Raw genomic sequence first — 21,240 nt, forward strand, 5'->3', positions numbered from 1 at the left:
GATGAAGTTTTATTTTTTGAATAATTTGAAGATATTTTTGGAAAAAAATTTAATTTAATTTTTAACTACACTACTGGAAAAAATTAAGGGATCAAAAAAAAATCGAAATTTTTGGGCAAATTTCAACAGGCCGTAACTTCGAAAGAAATGGTCGTACAAGAAATCGATAAAGAAGGAAATTATAGCTCCAATTTTTGAGTAATCGTAGAAAAAACAGCAACAAAATTTAACTTTCCTTTAACTTTCTGTGCGATCATTGGTTGCTGAGATATCGATAATCAAAGACAAAAGGATCCTTTTCCATTTGAAGATCGATATCTTGGCGAGAAGTGAACGTATCGAGGTGTTCAAAAAACCAAATTAAAGCTAAATGAACAAAGTATCCGATCCTTATAGTGGTTAAGCTAAAATAAAATTTTGAAAATTTTTTTGTTGCTGGTTTTTTTACTATTACTAAAAAACCGCAGAGGTTAAAAATTTTTGAAGTTCTAATCCAAAAACTAGACACTTGGAGCTATAATTTCCTTCTTTATCGATTTCTTGTACGACCATTTCTTTCGAAGTTACGGTCTGTTGATATTTGCCCAAAAATTTCGATTTTTTTTTATCCCTTAATTTTTTCCAGTAGTGTATTATAATAGTCGGTATTATGCTAATTAAAATATAAGTTCCGTAAAAACAAATGGGAAGATCTGGATCCTTCAAGTTAGCAGCACAGTATTGTAAATGATTTGGAGAATTTCCCGTTAAAAATTAAGAATTTGGATCAAGAAAAACCTGACCGGAGTTTTCAAGGATAATTATAATCTTTAAAATGTGTCCACCATATTGGTTCCCATTTTGAATTTTTAAAAAGTAAAATTTCGTAATCAACGACCCCGAAAAATCGCGAGTAATGAGTCTCAAGCGATTCGGATGCATTTTTCACAAAAATGTTCGCCATATTGGATCCGCCATTTTGAATTAACAAAAACAACACCGGATTTGTAATCCGTTACCCTTAAAACCCTCAAGTAGCGAGTTTCAAGCGAATCCGATGAATTTAAAAAATAACTGTCCCCCATATAGTATTCTGGGATCAAAACCCTGATCTGATAGGATTAAATGGACCTCGGATTCGAATTCAGCGACCCCAAAAAGTAAGTCCCCGCAGGTCATAATAAAACTACTTTTTTTTGTGTGGCTGTGTTATCGATAATCGGAAGACTCGAAAAGATGATGAGATATTTATTAATATTATGACATTTGGTCTCTCAAACTCTTTTGAACCTACATTAATCGAGATCATCAATTTAAAATGATAATTGAATGACAAAGTCATTTTGGCTGAAATAGGCATAACTCAACAGTCCGAGTGATTCTATATTAGAGTTGCTATTAAAGTGGTGTATTAGTTATATCCGATAATCTAACAATTGGCCGGGTCACCGAACGATCTTAATGATTCGAGATGCCAGACAACATTCTATACATATTGGGTTTTTAATCCAAATAATAATCTTTAGAAACGGACATGGTTTATAGTGGTTATAATGACGAATCACATAGAATTCTGTCGAGATTGTCTTTGGTTTCACTAATCGTGTTTCATTTTAAATTCTTTGAACACGATTTTTGGATTTCTAGATCTTAAGAAAGAGGGATCAAAATCCTCATTTGGTTCGCACCTCAAGCGCATAGTATGGAAAGCAACAAAAACTATTAGAAAGAGAGTGAGTATTACTAAAAATATACCTGTTCTCAGGGGTAAATATACATAATTTTGTCTTAAAAATGGAAATTCAAATGAGTCAGAATTTTTTTATTGCAGTCAATTCACTATACACATATATATCGGTGAACTTCAAAGGAATCGATAGGGTTTGTTCAAAATTATAGCAAATTTGGAACTGAATTTTTTGAATGTAGTAATCATCCATTCACGCTGCTCCCACGCTCGTTTCAGCTCAACTCTACTGCTCTGTCTTACAACCTAGGCTTTTATATGTATGTAGGACTATATATTGTGTATAACTAACAATCGCTTTTCGTTAAAAACTACGTACATATGTATGTATGTCTGTATGTAAATCTATACAATTGTATGCAAAATTTAATATACTACATATATGTATATATAATGTAATTCATGTATTACTAGTAACAACAACAAGTATTTCATACTCGCAGCCTAATTTCTTTTTTGTTGGTGTATAAAATATTTCAAGCCTTGGAATTCGTTAATCTTACATACATACAATATATTTGAATATACTACAATACAATATATTTTTTTTGCATTTTGTCTTTTTTGCTTTGCTTTTGGTTTTGTAAATGGAATGACATTTATAAACATTTTTTCTATACAACAATTTCGCGTTTTTATATACTATATTTACTAGAACACAGCGATATTTGGGTTTTGCAAAAATAAAAAAATATTAAAAAAATAAATAAAAAATAAATAAAAAAAATTAAAAATAAAATAAAGACTGCAAAATAATCCTACAATTTGAAGGCTCTTATATTTTGTTGTTGTTGTTTTTTTATTTTAACGATATATTTATTTTAGTGGTAAGCATTTTACTGGAAGTTTAAGTTGTTCTCTATCTGGAAGCTTATGTTTTTATGTACTCTTTATGTTTGCCTTATTTTTATTGTTCGTCTTCATTTTGCATAGTGATGTGTATAAAAAATGCACCGAAGCATAATATGACTTGTATAAACAACGGTTTATGGTAAATAACGGTTTTTAGCAATAAGTTTTCCTTCAATATCAACTTCTATACAGCGCTTTAGTTCGACTATAGTTATATGTATTTATGCTATTTTCTGCTATGGAAAGCGGGTTCTTATGTATTTAGGGCTTTTTTTCTGAACATAAGTGCGCAAGTTCATTGTATTGTTATCGCCACGACCAACGGCTAAGACTTAATTATAGAATGTAGGATTTGTTGCACATACATATATATGTATGTTTGTAGGCATATAAAGAGCTAAGCATTTAATTCAACAGGTCTAGGTTTACGCAATACAATAAGCTTCTTTTTATCTATGTATATAGTATACAGTCACTAACATTTGGATGTGTGCGTGTTTTGTATATTTGTATATACCCAGCAGTGAAATGAGTAGACTAGATCTAGTTAGGGCAGTAAAATCGATCAACTATATAATATAATTTCAAATTTTTACTAAGCTAATTGTATATAGGATATAACTATAGAGACGAGTTAATATTTAAAATAATAAGATTTCAAGGTTGCCACTTGTTTGAAATTTTTTTTGTACAAAAAAATGAAATTAGTACCAAATTGGTATCAAAAACGAATTTAAGATGTTAAGTTGAAAACATTTTTCGATGATAGGTGCCACCAGTTAAAATTTCTAATTCAGAAAAAATTACATAATACAAATATTACAATATTAGGTTGGCAAATATCTTCCGCCTTTTTGTGTTTTGAATTTCGCGTTTATGTATAAAACGCTACAGAGCTCGTATCTGGCAATATCATACATCTTTGAAAGGTCTTGACATAACCTACAAAACGACGCTATGCATGATTAATTTGGATATTGCGTTCAACAGTTAAAGACTTGTAGACATGGAGTTCACTAACGCCGAAATTCGCGCTATTTTAAATTTTTCCTTCGTTAAAGGCAAATCCGCTAGAGAAACGTTCCGTTAGATTAAAAGGTGCTTTGGGGGATTTTACTCTATCACTTCGAGCTGCGGGGGAATGGTTTCGACGTTATCATGTGGAGCGGGTGATAACGACACCATGGATAAGTCAGCCGGCGGAAGACCTGTGCCGACGAATACCGATCAAATCATGGAAAACATCGTGTTAGATCGGCATGTGGAATCTCGTGACATCGTCCAGGGGATGGAAGTTTGTCACCAAACCACTTTAAACCATCTGCAGAAGGCTGGATACACAAAAAAGCTTGATGTTTGGCTGCCGCATGATTTGACGCAAAAAAAAAACTTCTGGACCGAATCAACGCCTGCGATATGCTACTGAAATGGAACGAACTCGATCCATTTTTGAAGCGGAGGTGACTGGCGCGAAAAATGGATCACATACGACAATATTAAGCGAAAACGGTCGTGGTCGAAGTGCGGTGAATCGTCCCAAACAGTGGCCAAGCTGGGATTGACGTACAGAAAGGTTTTACTGTGTGTTAGGTGGGATTGGAAGGGAATCATCCACTATGAGCTGCTCTCATATGGCCATTTACTGCGAACAACTGGGCCGCTTGAAGCAGGCGATCGACCAGAAGCGTCCGGAATTGGCTAACAGGAAGGGTGTAGTGTTCCACCAGGACAACGCCAGACCACACACTTCGTTGATGACTCGTCAGAAGCAACGGGAGCTCGGATGGGAGGTTTTATCGCATCCACCACTAAGTCCGCACATAGCGCCAAGTAATTACCACCTGTTCCTGTCCTTGGCGAACGCCTTTGGTGGTGGATAGTTGGAGGTTGTAGGCGGGCTTCTACGAGGGGGGTATTATGAAGTTGCCGTCTAGATGGAAACAGATTTTCGAACGAAACGGCGCATATTTGAACTAAATCCGATCACTGTAAGACTGTTTATAAAACAGTGAATAAAGAGCAAAAAAGCGGAAGGGAGATATTTGCCAACCTAATATATAGTATTTAAAAAGATTCCAGTTGAAACTATTTTGAACAGGGTTGGCATCTATTTGATATTGTTTTGAGAGAAATTAAATTATTTATAAAAGTAATGAAATAATAATCATTTAAGCACCAATACCGAACTCAAATTTGATAGTTTAATATACGAAAATATTTTGAATGGGGTTGCCAGCTGTTTGAAATTTTTTTGAAATATAAAACAAGGGTTCGAAATCAAATAAGATGAAGGTGGGTAATCTACATACATTGCTATGCATAGCTATATTTTCAATAGGATCTTTAATTCAGATCTCAGCCTTCGTTAACCAATTATTTCATTCATAAAATATTATTATAAAAATTATAATATATATAAATAAATTAATTATATTTTTAAACATAATAATGCAATAAAGAGCCTTATTCCATAAGTTTTTAACTTAAATAATAATACGATGACTAGTAGGGGTCCGATTCGTACTAATCGTTAAGTAGTTTGGAACTAGCACATTTCACTACCGGGTATTCTCATATACATTTGTGTTTATGTGTAATGATTTTAATGTATGTGTTTGTGTGGTAATATGTGTGTGTGCGTGTGTGATCATGTTACAAGTTCATTTTTAAGATTATTATATAATCCCTCAAACTTCTACGTTCGTTCAGTAAAAAAACTTGAACTCTATATATATTACTTCAATGCTCTAGTTTCTATGTGTATCCTTGTTGAGATGTATAATCAAGCGTATTCTCTTCGCCAACCATCGTACGAGTAGTTGTTCCTGTTGTTGCCATAATTTCACCGTTATCATGTGTAGCAGGATGTATTTGCATTTGCTTAGCATTGAAAATTATCTACTATCCTCATTATCACTGGAACTATTCTGATTTTGCGCTTCACGCTCCTCCAACAGGCTGCGATTCAATTCCTGTATGCGTGCCGAGAGCGCACGACGCCGTGGCGTGCTGAAGGTCGGCGGTGGCGGTTGTTCGATTAGTGTATTCTTTTCACCTGCTTCAACGACGACGCCAACAGGCAGGCCGACAGGCAGGTGGTGCAATTAAACGGTTTCCGGCGAATTTTGTGGCCGCCAGCGGGTGATAAATGTAACGAGATTTATTGCGTGTGAATGTGTGCGCGTGTGTGTGTTTGTGTGCCGCAGTAGTAGGTGGTGGTGTGCGATTTTAGGCGCCAAGCGTGAAAGTGCCGTAATGATTGCATGAGCGACGGCCATTTTCACGGTAAAGCGATTTGTATTTTTTTTCGGTACGCAAAATTTAAATTCGATTATAGTTGGGTTGTTGTTGTAATCATATTTTTTTTATTTTATATTTTTTATTTGTTGGTTGATGAGGCGCCAATATGTTGTATGACAGATATAATATCAATAAAAAAATATATTTTTTTTTATTTTTCAGATGTGGTGTGGTGGATAAGTGGTGTATTTTTATATATATATATATATAGGTAGGCATTGTTGTTGGCGTTTATGACGTTTGTGGTATTGATTTGGTATATTATTTTGGTGAAGGTGTTTGCATGGTATGTTGTTGTTGTTGTTAGCGGTGATTGTGACAATTGTTGTTGTGATTATGTAATATACAGTTTTTTTGGTTTTTTTTTTTTTTAATTCAAATGAGCGTTATGATGTTGATGATGATTTGCACCGGCAAACGGTTGACAAATATGAACATTTTGACGTTGAGAGTGAGAGAGAGGAAAGAGAAAAGAGAGAAGATTTTACAGTTTTTTTAAGTGAAAATGTTAGCTTTTATTAGCATAAACATTTAAAACCTTGTTTCACTAAATATATAAGTATTGTTGTATATATAACTAACTACTTAGATTTAAAATTTTTGTTTGTATTTATAAATTGCTTGTTTTCTCGCTAGGGAGCGCAATTTTCGGCAATAGTACGAAGCTAAGAGAGGAGCAGTTGAAGCGAAGTGATGTGGTGTGGTGTGTTGAATATAAGCAATTTCACTATAATTTTAATGAACTATTATTATTTTTGTATATACATAACTGTAATAGTACTCTCTAGTAGGGTGGTTCTAAAATTCCTATTAAACTTTTAATTATACTACTGCAACTGATTTGTTGGTCACGGAGGAAATATGTGGAGCCGAATTAATTTTATGTAGTAAAATTTTATATTTTTATGAGTTCGAAATTATAACGGTTTGCAAATTTTATACTCGAAACAAGGTTTATAATAATTTTAATATATTTTTCTTTCGAAAAATATGCGCTTTTTAAATCAGTTATGCTAAAAAAAATTTTTTTGAAAATTTTCGAATTTGGAAAAATTTAATTAAAAAAATAAAAAAATTTTTGAAAATTTTCGAATTTGGAAAAAATTTAATTGAAATATTTTTTTACTAAAAAATAACATCAGTTGCAGTCGCCTAATTAGAAAGTGTTTGTGAAATTTTTCTATGAAAAAATTATATAGTATATGTAAATGCTACTGGAAAATGCTTAAAATGTTCGCTACCATCGTTTACCGTTTTTTTTTTGAAAACTGCAAATCTATATAATTTTCATGCAAAAATGAGTTTTCTAAAAATTTTAGGAAATTCGCTATGAAAAATATTTATTGTTTTTTAATAATACTATTTTAGAAAACTATTTTTATTATAACAAAATTTGAAACCAATTTCTGCTAAATGCTCATGACATACTTAGAATAAAATATTTTTTTTTCGGTAATTCAATTTTCTAGAACAAAATTTCAGCACTTGAAAATCGCATACTTTCAATTCGACAATACGATATGTTTTGGGAATTGTTGTTGTTGGTGTATGTTTGGGGAAATAAAAACGCAATTGTTGCTAACTTATGTTTTTTAAATAATAATAATAAAAAAAATAACACTAAAAAGAAAATAAAGAAATCTCTTAATGCTGCCATACTTAAATCACAAATTTTTGTAAATAAAAATTTCGAAAAACTCTGAAAGCCGCCTGCAAAACGCAACTGAAATATGCAGACAGGCAACGCAACACAATAAACGCTTGGAAATAATAACGAAAGCGCAAAATTTAGACACAAAATCAGCAATAATTTAAGCTAAATTCACTTCAGAATACAAATTTCTTATATCTTTTTTCAAATTAAATTAAATCTCTTTAATAATTTTCGTACACATGGTAACCCTATAACAAACTATACCGTTAAATATAATACTAGTAATCATTACGGCGTGCGTTTTGTTGGTGTGTTTCTTTGTTATTTACAGCAGCAACTGGATCCCAGGTGACTCATAGCACACTAATAGTTATGTCCAATTCAATGGTGTTCCATAGATTATATAAATTTTTATATTTTGAATATATTTACAAATTATTTATATAATATATAAATAAATATATATATATTTATTTATTTGTGTACATACATTGGATCCGTAGAAAGGTGTATATAGCGAAGCAAATGTCTCCGACTTCTTTTTTACTATATACAAAACATTAGTACTTAACACTAAAACATATAATAAATACGCCTAATTTAACTAATAATAAATCTATATAGTGAGCTTGTGTGTATTTGTGACTTGAATGGCCTTTACACAGATAGTCAAACAACAAAATTTATATTTTACAAATTTATGATAAAAATTTTATCTTGATGTGTGTGTGGTTGTGAGTAACTAAGATTACCGGACGACAAAAATAGTAAAAATTATTATTTTTTCTAACATACTTATTGACTACAACGTTTTTATTGAGGTTATTATTCATATTTTTTGACGCTTAGAATCTAATATATTTTGCTGGAACTCGATGACTTGTTAGCCCTAAAAGCTTTTGAAAATGTTTATTTTCCTGACGCCAGAATATTGACCAGCTTGTTTCTCTCAGAGACTGATTAATTGTATAGGGTATAGTAGAAATACGGAGAACAGACTTTTCTATGGGTCTTTATTGTCTAAATGAATCGTCTTAATTTATTTCCTGTGACAAGATTATTGATGATCAGCTGTAGTTCATTTTCTAATAATTTTAAATTTTGGTATCGTGACGCTTATTGGAACTTTGTTAAGGGTCTATTTATCCATTTATAAGCCTATATAGATGTATATATAATCTTCTACATCTCGACAGTTCGCATCCTTTGATGCAATAGATTCAACTCATCGAAAGGAACTCATTCTCTCTTCTAAGATATTTTTCAAATAATGTTGAGGTTAAATTACATTATTAATGGGATTGTATGTTTGTTCAAGAGATATCCCTAAAGAAGAATAAATATATAGGAGTTCATCTATTAGGTCTACAACTTTGCTTCCGCCGTTTTTTTTTTTGTAAATTTAAGTAAAATTTGGAAATTTAAAAACGGTTACAAATGTCGATGAGCCTCAGCCGCACTTTTCTTGAAATTAAAAAAGACAAGAAAAATCTCCCGCAAATGTCGAGAATTCGGCTCAAAAAGTGACATTTTCAGTTGAGAATACGTTTGGGATGCAAACAGATCTCTACAAATATTTTGTTGGGTTAATGTTGACACAAATGTCCAAGATCGATATAAAACGATTTAATCGACCAGTGCTTGGCCCTAGAGACATCTATTGGGAAACGGCGGAAGCAAAATTGTAGACCTAATAATAATTGAAATTGACACTAGACAATCTAACAATCTCTTCAATTATTGAAAAAGACGTGAGTAAACCAGTCAACACTGTACATAACGCTTATTTATATGAAATCATTGGTCGCATAGACTAGGAGAACCATTACTATTAGCACCGTTATGACCACTACTCTTAATATTATCCACAGGTGGGCAACGTAAGCGTGTCTGGGATTAAACGTAGAGAAGACCGATCTGTCTCTCTTTACAAGGAAATACAAAATTCGTACCCCTTGTTAATTGGAACGGAACTCTCGCCGAAGGACCGCACTAAGTACCTAGAGGTAGTCTTGGACAGCAAACTGCTGTGGAAGTTCAATGTGGAAGAGAGGGTAAGAAAAGCCAGCATTCCTTGTATGCATGAAGGTAGTTCCAACCTGGAAGATTTCTCCCTCACTTATGCCCTGGTGCTCCACAGCAATAGTGAGATGGATTCTGCTCTATGGTGCTATTGTGTGGTGGACGGGCCTATGGAAATCAACCTATGTAAAGCCAATGGAATGGGTTCAGCGGCTTGTATCGCTTTGTATACGAGGGCTGCTATATATATTTCTGGCCTAGGCAACAATAAGTGTAATTAAAAAATTCATCTCGGCCAAAAAATGGAATTAACTCGTGAACATTTTCGTGCGATCATTTTTCACAACTTTCGACGTGGATTATCGCGACAAGAGTGCATCGATGAACTAAAATCTTTGTATGGCTATGAAGCACCATCCTATAGCACTGTGAATTCACGAATTCCGTGAAGTCGTCCAAAAACAGCCGTTGTGCCAGAAAACATCGATGCCGTACGTAAACTGATAATGCAAGACCGTCATGTAACATACCTTCAGATAGAGGCATGCCTATGCATTTCTCCCACCAGCATACATTCGATATTGCATGAACACCTGGCCGTAAAAAAGGTTTGTTCTCGTTGGATCCCGCACAATTTGACAATCGCTCAAAAAAAGGCTAAAAAAAGTGCTTCGAAAATTGGTTTGAGCGCATGCAAAAGTGTATAAATCTTGATGGAGAATATTTTGAAAAACAATAAAACCATTTTCGTTGATAAATATTCCTATTTTCATTATTAGGCCAGAAATATATACAGCAGCCCTCGTATTTTAAGTGGAGGTGTTTGCGGAAGTGTATTGAGTATCAGGGCGGCAGTGGACGGAGTTTGCCAGGAACAAATGGCTACACTACTACTGGATACCAGGTCACAAAGGCATTGAAGATAAGAGAGTAAAAATGGAACATCTCTTGTGCTCTTGTCCTGCATTGTCAAGGCAACGGCTCCAACATGTGTGGCTTTGGCCAACCAGACTAACCTAACCTATTCTAATTTTGGAAAAAAAATCGAAATTACTACTTCTATCACTAAATAACGTTCATTGGCTGTTTTAATTTCATTTTAGTTTTTTTACTTCATTAAAACGTGAACATTGTGTATTTTCAAAAAAAAAAACTAATTTTCAAAATTCAAAATTTGTATTCAAAATCTCTTTATTGCAAGTGTACAACCTCAAAAACAAAATTGCAATGTGTTTATACTATATTTCTCAAAAATAGAAAATGTGGCAAGTTTACAGTGTACAGTTATCTCCGCAAGTGTCGCAATATTAAGCGTTTCCTTTATAGAAACCGTTTAGTATGTTTGTATGTATGTACATTTGTATGTTGTTTTATCTAAAAACTAAGTTGAAACGGTGTAGAAGCAAATGTGATTTTATTATTGTTGCTTTTTTGCTTTTGGCTTTCGCCTTTGCTATACAAAGCTCAACATGAAAGGAATGTGAGAGAAAAAAAATTACGCTAATTAAGTACGAGTATATGTATTCACCTGCGATTATAGCGCTCAATGGTTGTTTTCCTATATTTGGCGCTTTCTGATTTTTACCTTTCGGATGTACGACATTTGTTTGCTTGCCTACAAGATACATAGCACACACATATACATAAGAACAACACATGAAAGTATGTAAGTTCAAAGCGTTTTGCGCACTAAAACTACACATATGCAATGTATGTATGTTAAGTACGTAAGTACGTAAGAGTTTTTACGTATTACGTTTGCGAGTATAAATACTTATGCGACAAGTAGGTACCTACACTTTGGGGGCACACTTAATTGCCCCGAGTGATGTCATTTGCACTTTAACTTAGTTCCCATTGATAGGGATGGCGCAAAAAAAAGATACAAACGGTAAAAAAAGAAGAAGAGAAAAAAGCATTTTGCACTTGAAACTTAGGTAAACGATTGCAACGCTGTTTGAAGCCATTTTGTTTTTGTTGTTTTTGCTAAGCTACTTTTTGCTGTCGTTTTCCGGTTTTTGTTTTTGCTTTTTTTTGTTGGTTGCTTTTGCTACTTTTTATTCAAGCATTTATACAGTAATATTTGTAAGAGTGTCAGTGAGTGTAACTATTTGTCGTTGCTTGTGTATTTTGCATTTCGTTTTTGTTGCTTTTGTGTTGGATGTTGGCGTTTGTGTAATAGTTATTCGCTTAACATTGGCTTGTGGTCACATAACACCAACTTAATGTCATGTAAATGCTTTGCTTAAAATACAGTGGCATTTACTTAATTAATCTACTTAAAGTGATTGGTATGCAGGCGCAATTCCAATTGAGTACTTTCAGTCACCTACTAATATTGTGGGTGTAAATTCAAGTATATTCAAAGTGTGGGAAAAATGGTTATGAAACGGTTGAATACAGGTATTCTCTTGAAGTACTATTGGAACATTTCCCAAGTTGCTTCCATGAATAGCAAAATAAGTAGATTTTTCATAGTTTTATTGAAAATAGAACAATTTTCGAACAGATAATTAAGAATATCAAGATATATATATATTTAGATCTATATTTTATATATTTATATCTGTCTATCATCTCAAGGGAAATTTAATCTACATATTCTGCTTGCTTAAGGGTTTAGAGGTAGTTAGGATTTTCATAAAATATATAGTTTTTTGATTTTCGTTAAGTGAAATATCTTAAAAATATTCTCTGAAAATTTGAAGTTGATCCAATAATTACTTTTCGAGTTATTCGACAAATAACAAAGAACGCTCGGGCACTTCAAAACGCTCGGAAAACTTTAAATTCGTTTTCTCAAAACTATGTTTTCTGAACTGGTGACAACTGTAACTCGAAAACCGCTCTGTAGATCCTAGACTTGATTGAAGCTTTTTTGTTTTTCAAAAAAATTTTAAGATCAATTGATATTTTCTCAAAAATCTAGAAAAGAATGTCCTGAAGCCGCCATTTTGTTAATTTTTGAAAATAATCAGGCCCAGGATTATCTATATATACAACTAATTTTTCGCAGCCGATTGATTTTAGATGACTCTCCAAGGACTTATGATTTTCATCGCCAGGACTCTTTTTTGGAACTGGATCAACACTAACAGCTGTAACTTTGGAAATTATAATTTTTTTTCGTGTCTCTGACTACCCCTAACCCTTTAACTTAGTCCTTCCAACGAGATACAGCCTATGAGATTACCAAAGTATACCAGTAAACTCTCTAGTTTGAGAGATTAATAACTTCAAAACTCGATCTTTAATTATTTGAAAATTGTATTTGAAAACACACTGCCTAGATACATAGCGATACATTTTGATGCCTTCGTTTATCCATTATCCATATCCAGTTCGCATCGAACTCATGGAAAGGAACTCATTCTCTCTTCTAAGAGATTTTCAAAGTAATTTTGAAGTTAAATTATTTTTTTTTAATGGGATTGTATTGGCTAAACCTTTAAACCCTTAAGAATATTGGGTTTGCATACGTGGCTATGAGTTCATCTAATAATTGTAATTGACACTAGTCACTCTCTTCATTTATTAATAAACTCGCGAGTAAACCAGTCAACACTGTACACAACCCTTATTTCTATGAAATCATTGTCCCGGTAGACTAAGTGGACCATTATGGTTCAAGAAGGTTAAATGGATTTTATCGAATAAAATCAGATATTCTATAGCCAAGGATGATTTTCACACTCATAGTATAGTTTGAAGGCACTTTTGCGCGGCTAATGGATATTGAGAATATAATTTGTTTGTTGTAGTTTATCATGAATTCTGTGAATTAGTGTAAATACAATATAATGGTAAAAATTTTCACCCTTATTTATTCTATTAAAACTTCGCCGGATTTGGTCGAAAAAATTATACCAAATTAAATATTCTTCATTACCGCAAGAAAATTGTTACAATTGTTAAGATATTTACTTTGCGAAAGTTCTTGTAGAACCAAAAGACCGCACTAATTATATACAGTGGAACTTCTCTAACTCGAATCACCATAATTCATTAAAACATACATTTATTTTAAAATGCTGTAAAATATTAATTTATACACAGTTTAATTTATTTACTTCTCATAACTTGTTTTTTTAAATACGTTAAAACATAAATTCTTTAATTTTGTTTCTTGTCTGGCTCTCGACGTCTGTATTCCATGTTTTTGTTACATGATTTATAAAATCCATTAGAGTAATATGATATTTTTTGTTCTCCTACATACGTTATAGACGAACTCTTTTCAAATTGTGCCTCGACAGTAAAATTATAAATTTTGTATTATGCCCTGGTCGAAAAGTTCGATTTATGGAAGGAGATTTGTATGTAATTTGACTTCTATTGCCAATTCAAGAGTTCAAGTTATGGAGAACTTTGAGTGATGTAAGTTTGATTTATGGAAGGAAATTTGTAGGAATTTTGATTTCTGAACGCTATTGCCAGTTCAAAATTCGAGTTATGGAGATCTTCGAGTGATAAAAGTTCGAGTTATGGAAGTTCCACTGTACTTTCTCGAGGAATAGAGGGATTAATAATTTATTCGATTAAAAAAAATTGTTAATTTTTCTAAAAATTTATCATTTAAAAGTATAAATTTTAGCAAGATTTTCGTGTGCATACATATATAATTCTTAAAATTGTATACTCGAATACTCGATCGAACTGGTATAAGTCAAATAAACTGGTATAATCAAATAGGGATATACTAAGTTGTTATACTACATTAAATGGGCACTCAAAAACACGCTTGTACTGAAATCAATTGTGTAACTTTGTTCACGATCTCACTACTTTCCAGAAGGGAGTAGAGCTTGAGCATAGTGAACAGAGAAGTGGTGAATCGAAGACGATTATAGTTGCTCATTATAATTTGCTTATAATTAATAGATAATTACATTCACTTAATATAAGTTCATAAATGCTATAAGTGTATTTATATATATACTTTTACTAACTAATTGTATTATTCTTAAATGTGTTTTGCTATTTAAGCTATTTAAGCTACATAATCGTACGTTTTAAGCTACAACTAATTATTTTGAAAATTTCTATCATCAGAGTATTATTTAAATATTTACAGAATAGTAATTATTTTTTGGAAATTTCGCTGCAATTTAATTTCTGTGTTGAAAAACAAATTGTGAAAATATATTGTTTTTAAAAAATATTGAAAATAAATGCATGCGGAACGCCAATTGTTATACTATTAAGAGTATTATTAATAATTGTTGAAGAAAAAATAAGGAAATTGTTAAGTATATGGAATTTGGAAAAGCAAGCTGCTAAAGGAAAAGCAACGAGAAATGTAACTAAGTGTTTCTGAAAATATTTAGGAAAAGCGCACGAACTCAGAAGTAATGAAATTAAGCAAATTAATTTAAGCAATAAACTTCAAAGCAGCTACAACTACAATTTGTAGATTTAACTAAATCTTTTTTTTTTTTTTGTTTTATTTTAATAAATAAGTGTTAAGGTATTATTGCTTTTAATATTTTATAACAACAAATACCTAAATTTATTATAATATAATAAAAAATATATATTTTTATTATATTTTAATGTAATTATTGAGCTTGAGGTCAAAGTTCGTTTATGTAGGTGTCAATAAATATATATTGTTTATTGTAAATGTTGTTGTAATTTATAAAAATTTATGATATTTAAGGTTAAATGTTAGTATAGTGTATTATTAAATAATTTCGATATATTTACTAACACAAATAAATTTATTATATAATGAAGTTGTATGACATAAAAGCATGTGAAGTATGTTTTGAAATGCATAACTGATAATTATTTTCAAAAAATATATATTTTGGTTAATGTTTAATATTTGTTGTGTGTATTTTTAATGTATTTTATATAAAAATTTAATATATTTATATTATAAATATATAATGTTAAATATAAAAGTGATATATATATATATAGAGAAAGAGAGAGAGAGTTGCACGCACCTGTATCCACAATGACATCAATGAGATCCATCGATTTGGCGAAGGCATCTTTCAAATTGATATGATGAAATGATACAATACTGCCCTCACGTTTGGCCCGATCGAGCGCTTCGCGTCGCTTTAGCGCCTTCTCGCGTCGCATCTGATTCTTATAAAATTCAGCAAAATTGTTAACGATGATGGGAATAGGCAAAGCGATTACCAGAACACCGCATATGCAACACACAGTACCAATAACCTTTCCCAGTGCAGTAGTGGGATAGATGTCCCCGTAGCCAACAGTTGTCATTGTAATACCCGCCCACCAAAATGTTTCCGGTATTGAAACGAATTTTGTATCCTTTTCATCCTTTTCGGCAAAATATGCCAGCGAAGAAAATATGAGAACGCCCATTGCCAGGAACAGCATTAGTAGACCGAGTTCCTTATATGAATTACGTAGCGTAAAGCCTAACGACTGCAGGCCCGTTGAGTGACGGGCCAGCTTAAGGATTCGCAGGATGCGCATGATGCGAAATACTTGCACCACCCGGCGCACATCCTGGAACTGGTCCGTTGCATTCTTATTCGTCTCCAATAAGAATAGGGAAACAAAATATGGGAGTATTGCCAATAGATCGATTATATTAAGGCCACCCTTAAAGAATTTCCATTTATCCGGTGATGCACTAAACCTAAGTATATATTCTAAGGTGAACCACGATATGCAAACGGCTTCAACCATAGCCAATTGCGGATTATCAGATGGTGTACCATTCTCACTGTGTTGTAGTTGTGGTAGGGTGTTCAACGTCAGGGCTATGGTAGACAGGACTATAAATAGTATGGATATCACTGCGATAACCTGTTGAGAAGAATTCAATTCGATTCAATTCAGACGCTTGTTTCTTTGATCAGTTTTTTTTTCATTTCTTTGCATTAAACTTGGTTAAAAAAAAAATTTGTTTTTGTTTTTTTTTTGCCTAGAAAATCGCATTATGTTTTTGTTGTATTTTTTTAATGTATTTTTTTGCGCCAAACGTTAAGAGGGAGTTACTTTGCTTTTAATACTTAATATTGCTCTAACAAAAATAAGATTTAAATTTACTAAATTATAAGCTTAAAAGAAAGACCTAGGGGAGTAAGCTTTTGGCAGCTGAAAAGCTTCAGGAATTTAAAAGAAGAAAGGTGGTAGTGTTACAGTTTTAAAATTTTCTGAATATTTGTGTTTTGTCTCGAAAACTGTGAAAACTTAAACTACTTTAAGCAGAAAGCTGTAGAAAGCTTTTAAACTTATAGATATTTGCTTTAAAATGTTTAATATTTAGGAAAAGCTTGTTTTGTCTATGAAACTCAGAAAAACAAAGCCTTTTTAGTTATAAAACTTCAGTGAGCGTAAAAGCTTCGTGGTTTTTAGTGCAGAAATAATATGTCACTTATTAGAAAAACGTGAAAAATTGTTTATGGTATCTGAAACACAGATAAATAAAGCTTTTTAAGACATGAAAGCTTTAGGAAGCTTAAAAGCTTCCAGGGATTTAGTGCAAAATAGTGTTTCACTTTAGAAAAAGTTATGAAACTTTCTTTTTTTCTGTCTGAAACGCAGAAAAACAAAGCTTTTTAGAATGTGAAAGCTTTTGGGAGCTTAATAAGCTCATTTCGTCAAAGCTTATTTATGTTTGTGGCTTTTATTTAATTGGAGAACTCAGTCAAGGCGCTGAAAATTGTTGTTGGTTACTTTGTTGCAAGTCACACACACTTTGTCAAGCATTTTCCGCTTGTCTGCTACAAACCAGTTCCAAAGAATTCATTTCAGCTTATTTGCTGGGCGATTTTTATATACAAGAGTATGCATGTATACCATATTTACATATGGGAGTCATGTTAGAGATAATTGTGAATTATAAAGATAGTGTGTTGAGTTTCGCTAAGAACTAGCTGTTGGGAGAACATGGTGTAAGGGTATTGGACGAGGTCTTGTAAGCTACTTTAGACGATATACATATTTGTACAAAAAATAAAATAAAATAATAAATAAATTAAAAATATATGTATACCTACGAGCTCTCTAAATAGTATTACAACCTAGATATATGTATATATATTTTTTAAATTTGATTGATCTGGCAGAAATGCGAGTTATATACACCACATGACAGAGCCTTGACCGCCGAATGGAGTTTTGTGTTTAGTGTTAACACTAGTGGACATAATTACTTGGATTTGGGAGTGGGGGTAGACATGAAACACATGACTATGCAATTACTATGTACGCATTCTAAGAGACGTGTGACAAAGACAGGAATAAAATATGAAAAAATTATAATTTTAATTTAAATTGACTTACATTTAAAAAAAATATATTTCTAAGACTTAGAGGTAGTTAAAAATAAAAATATTAAAAAATAATCATAATAATAATATTGACGTGACAATTGCACACAACACAAAACAGAATACACAAAAATATACCGTTACATTTTTATTATAGTTTTGAGTTTTGGACATTACGAACAGATAATAAAAAATATAGAAGGGTTAAACACAGTTTGCTTATACGCATTTGGTGGTTTATTATAAAACATTTATATTACAATAAAAAAAAACAATTTATAATAAAATTAAGTACACAAAATATTTATTATACAGTTACATAAAAATAGCTTACACACAATAAAAATATCAAAATGAAAATTTCAAAAATAAATATTTATAAAAAATTCGTTAGGTTAATCTGAACTTGCTGCTGCAGCTAGTTGGCTTAGTTTACTTATAGCATAGTTTTGGGGGCGCATATTTACTTGACTAGAAATGTGATCGCAGCACTAACAAATTTTTCATCTAACTAGCGCTACTATAGAGTGGGTTTTGTGAGGCGCGTCGTATACTACTACTATGAAACAATTTTTTTGTTTTTGGTTTGCATGGTGATAATGAGAAATTAAAAAAATTTTGAAATAATGCATAACTTTGCGTCTTTTGTGGTTTTGGTGAATTTTTGAGGATGTTGCCCTTTGAATTTATAATTTTTATTTATAAAGTATAGAATCAGGGAAAGCTGTTTCGACTATACATAATTTACTTTTACTTACTTTAAAAGATATAAACGTTGTATATGTGTGTAATTGGAATAGAAACAAATTGCCATAAAAGCTATATAAAAGCTTAGCGAAAGCTTTCATGAGAATTGGTTCTTGAAAGCATTCTCAATACATTTTTTTGAGAAATATTTGATTGAAAACGTGGCTAATCGAAATTTAAGTGAAGCTTTCTTCAGAGCTTTGGTATCAAAAGTATTTGCTTGAAAACGATAGTTTCGTAAAGCTTTCATTAGAGTTTTTGAAGGTTGATGAAAGCTTTCATCACAATAAGTTTTCGAAAGCAAAGTCAGAAAGCTTTCACCAGAAATAATTGTTTGAGTTAAGAAAAGCTTTCATCAGAGCGTTTCTCGAATGCCTTGTAAAACGAAAGCTTTATAAATCTTAGTTCTTGAAAGCGTAGTCAGCAAGTTTTCATTAGAAATGTTTGTCTGAAAACGTGGCTAAGTGAGTGTTAAGTATGTTACGAATGAAAGTTTGAAAAAAGCTTTGATGAGAAATACAAAAAGGAAAACAAGAAGCTTGGTTCTTGAATGAGTAATCACTAAGCTTGCATCAGAAATGTTTGTCTAAAAAAGTGGCTAAGAGCTTAGCTTTCGTGAGAGCCATTTTCCGAATGAAAGTTTGAAAAAAGCTTTGATGAGAAATACAAAAAGGAAAACAACAAGCTTAGTTCTTGAATGAGTAATCACTAAGCTTGCATCAGAAATATTTGTCTTGCATCAGAAATAATATACGTGGCTAAGCGCTTAGCTTTCGTGAGAGCCTATTTCCGAATGAAAGTTGAAGGAAGCTTTGACGAGAAAACATTTCTGAAAACTTCATCAGAAGTCATCTGAAATCATATATTTCAAGTTTAATTTTTGCGTAATATACTGTTTTATTACTTTATATAGGGATTTTAAACACAGATGGATAACGATTTTCGGCTGTTAAGAATATTACTTAAAGTATAGTACAAAAGCTTGCGAAAGCTCGTAGAATTTCATGTTTAGTATATTCCATTATATACGTTATTTTTAAATACATATATCACTAATAGGTCTAGAGCTAGTGCTTCAAATGAGAAGGCTGAAACTGTTGAGCCTAATCAAGCTTTCACTGTATAAATTGATTAGTGATATTATATTTCAAAATATTAATTAAAAATATATTTTTTTTTATTTACTTCTTCACTTCTCCCCAGTCAAAGACACAAAGTTTGCATTAACCAAAAAATTGTATAAAATCACTACTTAAAACTACAGTTTATTGCTACACCAAGCTAATCTTGTAGGGCAAAGGTGAGTTTGGACATACACAATACTAACAATCGGGTCTGCAGTCGATTTATTTTGTTTATATAATACGAGAAAATCAGATATAATTTCAACAAATGCCCACAATAATGGCAGTAATAAACTTTAAATTGTTTGCTTTGTTTTGGTAAAACACTTGTTTGTACTGTTTTTGTTCTGTATTGTTAAAAAAGTAATTTTTGGAAAATATATTGAAAAACATAAAAAAAAGAGCAACACAAATGTGGCGCCTACAATTCAAGTCGAATATTTTTTTTTACTTTTTTTTTGGTTTTCACAGAAAACTGAAAATTCTAATTTACTAAAAATATATGCTGGAAAAACGCAAAATATGTGGCAATTGCAATACGTTTTTTTTTGGCTCAAATCTAACACAATATGTAGGTTGTAGAAAATTTTTCAAAACTCTAAGCGCTCGCAACCAATTCAAACAATTACAACTACAAACAATGCAAGTCAACTTTTAGTTTCGAATAATTATATCAAAAAACGGCAAATATTCAATTAATGAACTTTTGGAACCAGTCAATAACTGTTTAGCATTTAAAAAGCGTACAAAATTGCTTTGGAAAAAATTGAAAAAATTAAAAAAATGATTTTTTAACCCATTAAAAACGAACACTGCCTGAAATTAGCACAGCAATGACACAATATTTAACTGCAGTATTGAAACGCATTTTCAATATTTTACTGAAGTAACAAAAAAAAAAATACACACACAACCTGTTTATATTATAACAACTGTATTGGGATGGCACTGTAGCTGGTCGGGTGGGGGTACTGAAATATTGTAATACGAGTATGCACATTGCGACGCAACACACACTTAAATGCGAGCTATGAGCCACAGGACTCATGGCTTACCGCTTGGCCACATGGCCGCTTGCATTGCCGCTTTGTGCACTTACGAACCTACATATAATCGTATATAACATAGTTACAGTTAATATACGATCCATATTATTTTATATTTCCCAGCATAATGAACACGTTGTTTGTGGCTGACAGCTGATATTGACCTTCGATTTGACACTTTTCTCTTTGCAATAATATTTGATGAAAATGCAAAGCCTTGCAATTGTTTTAGTTTAATTTTTTGTTGTTGTAACTATGATAATTAATTTGTGGGCGGGGGGCGGAGTGGCCAAAATCAGGCATTAAATATCTAGTTACTCGCTTGTTGTGTAAGTAATTAGCAGAAATATATAGAGAGTATAGTTATGTAGTATTGTATATGGATTTCTGTTTCTGTTTCTGTTACTGTTTTTGTGAATATGTGAATTGGTCCACATCTACCATGGCGAACACTGTACGCAACAACGCATTAATAATCATTTTCAATGTTGAAGGTGACAATTGA

At 32.0% G+C, this 21,240-nt stretch overlaps 1 protein-coding gene across 10 annotated transcripts in view; it reads right to left on the reverse strand.

Annotated features, from left to right (window-relative positions):
* LOC105220908 (potassium voltage-gated channel protein Shab) overlaps positions 1–21,240 on the reverse strand; it is a 199,976-nt gene that overhangs the window by 49,192 nt on the left and 129,544 nt on the right. For 9 of the 10 annotated variants that reach the window (XM_054228686.1, XM_054228685.1, XM_029045968.2 and 6 more), the window contains one exon: positions 15,506–16,349. In XM_054228686.1, the coding sequence (XP_054084661.1) occupies positions 15,506–16,349 (844 nt within the window). Of the gene's footprint in view, positions 1–11,082; positions 11,170–15,505; positions 16,350–21,240 lie in introns of all 10 variants that reach the window. The other variant, XM_054228690.1, reaches the window with a different exon arrangement.

The sequence above is a fragment of the Zeugodacus cucurbitae genome, chromosome 4 (assembly GCF_028554725.1).
Source record: "Zeugodacus cucurbitae isolate PBARC_wt_2022May chromosome 4, idZeuCucr1.2, whole genome shotgun sequence".
NCBI lineage: Eukaryota > Metazoa > Arthropoda > Insecta > Diptera > Tephritidae > Zeugodacus > Zeugodacus cucurbitae.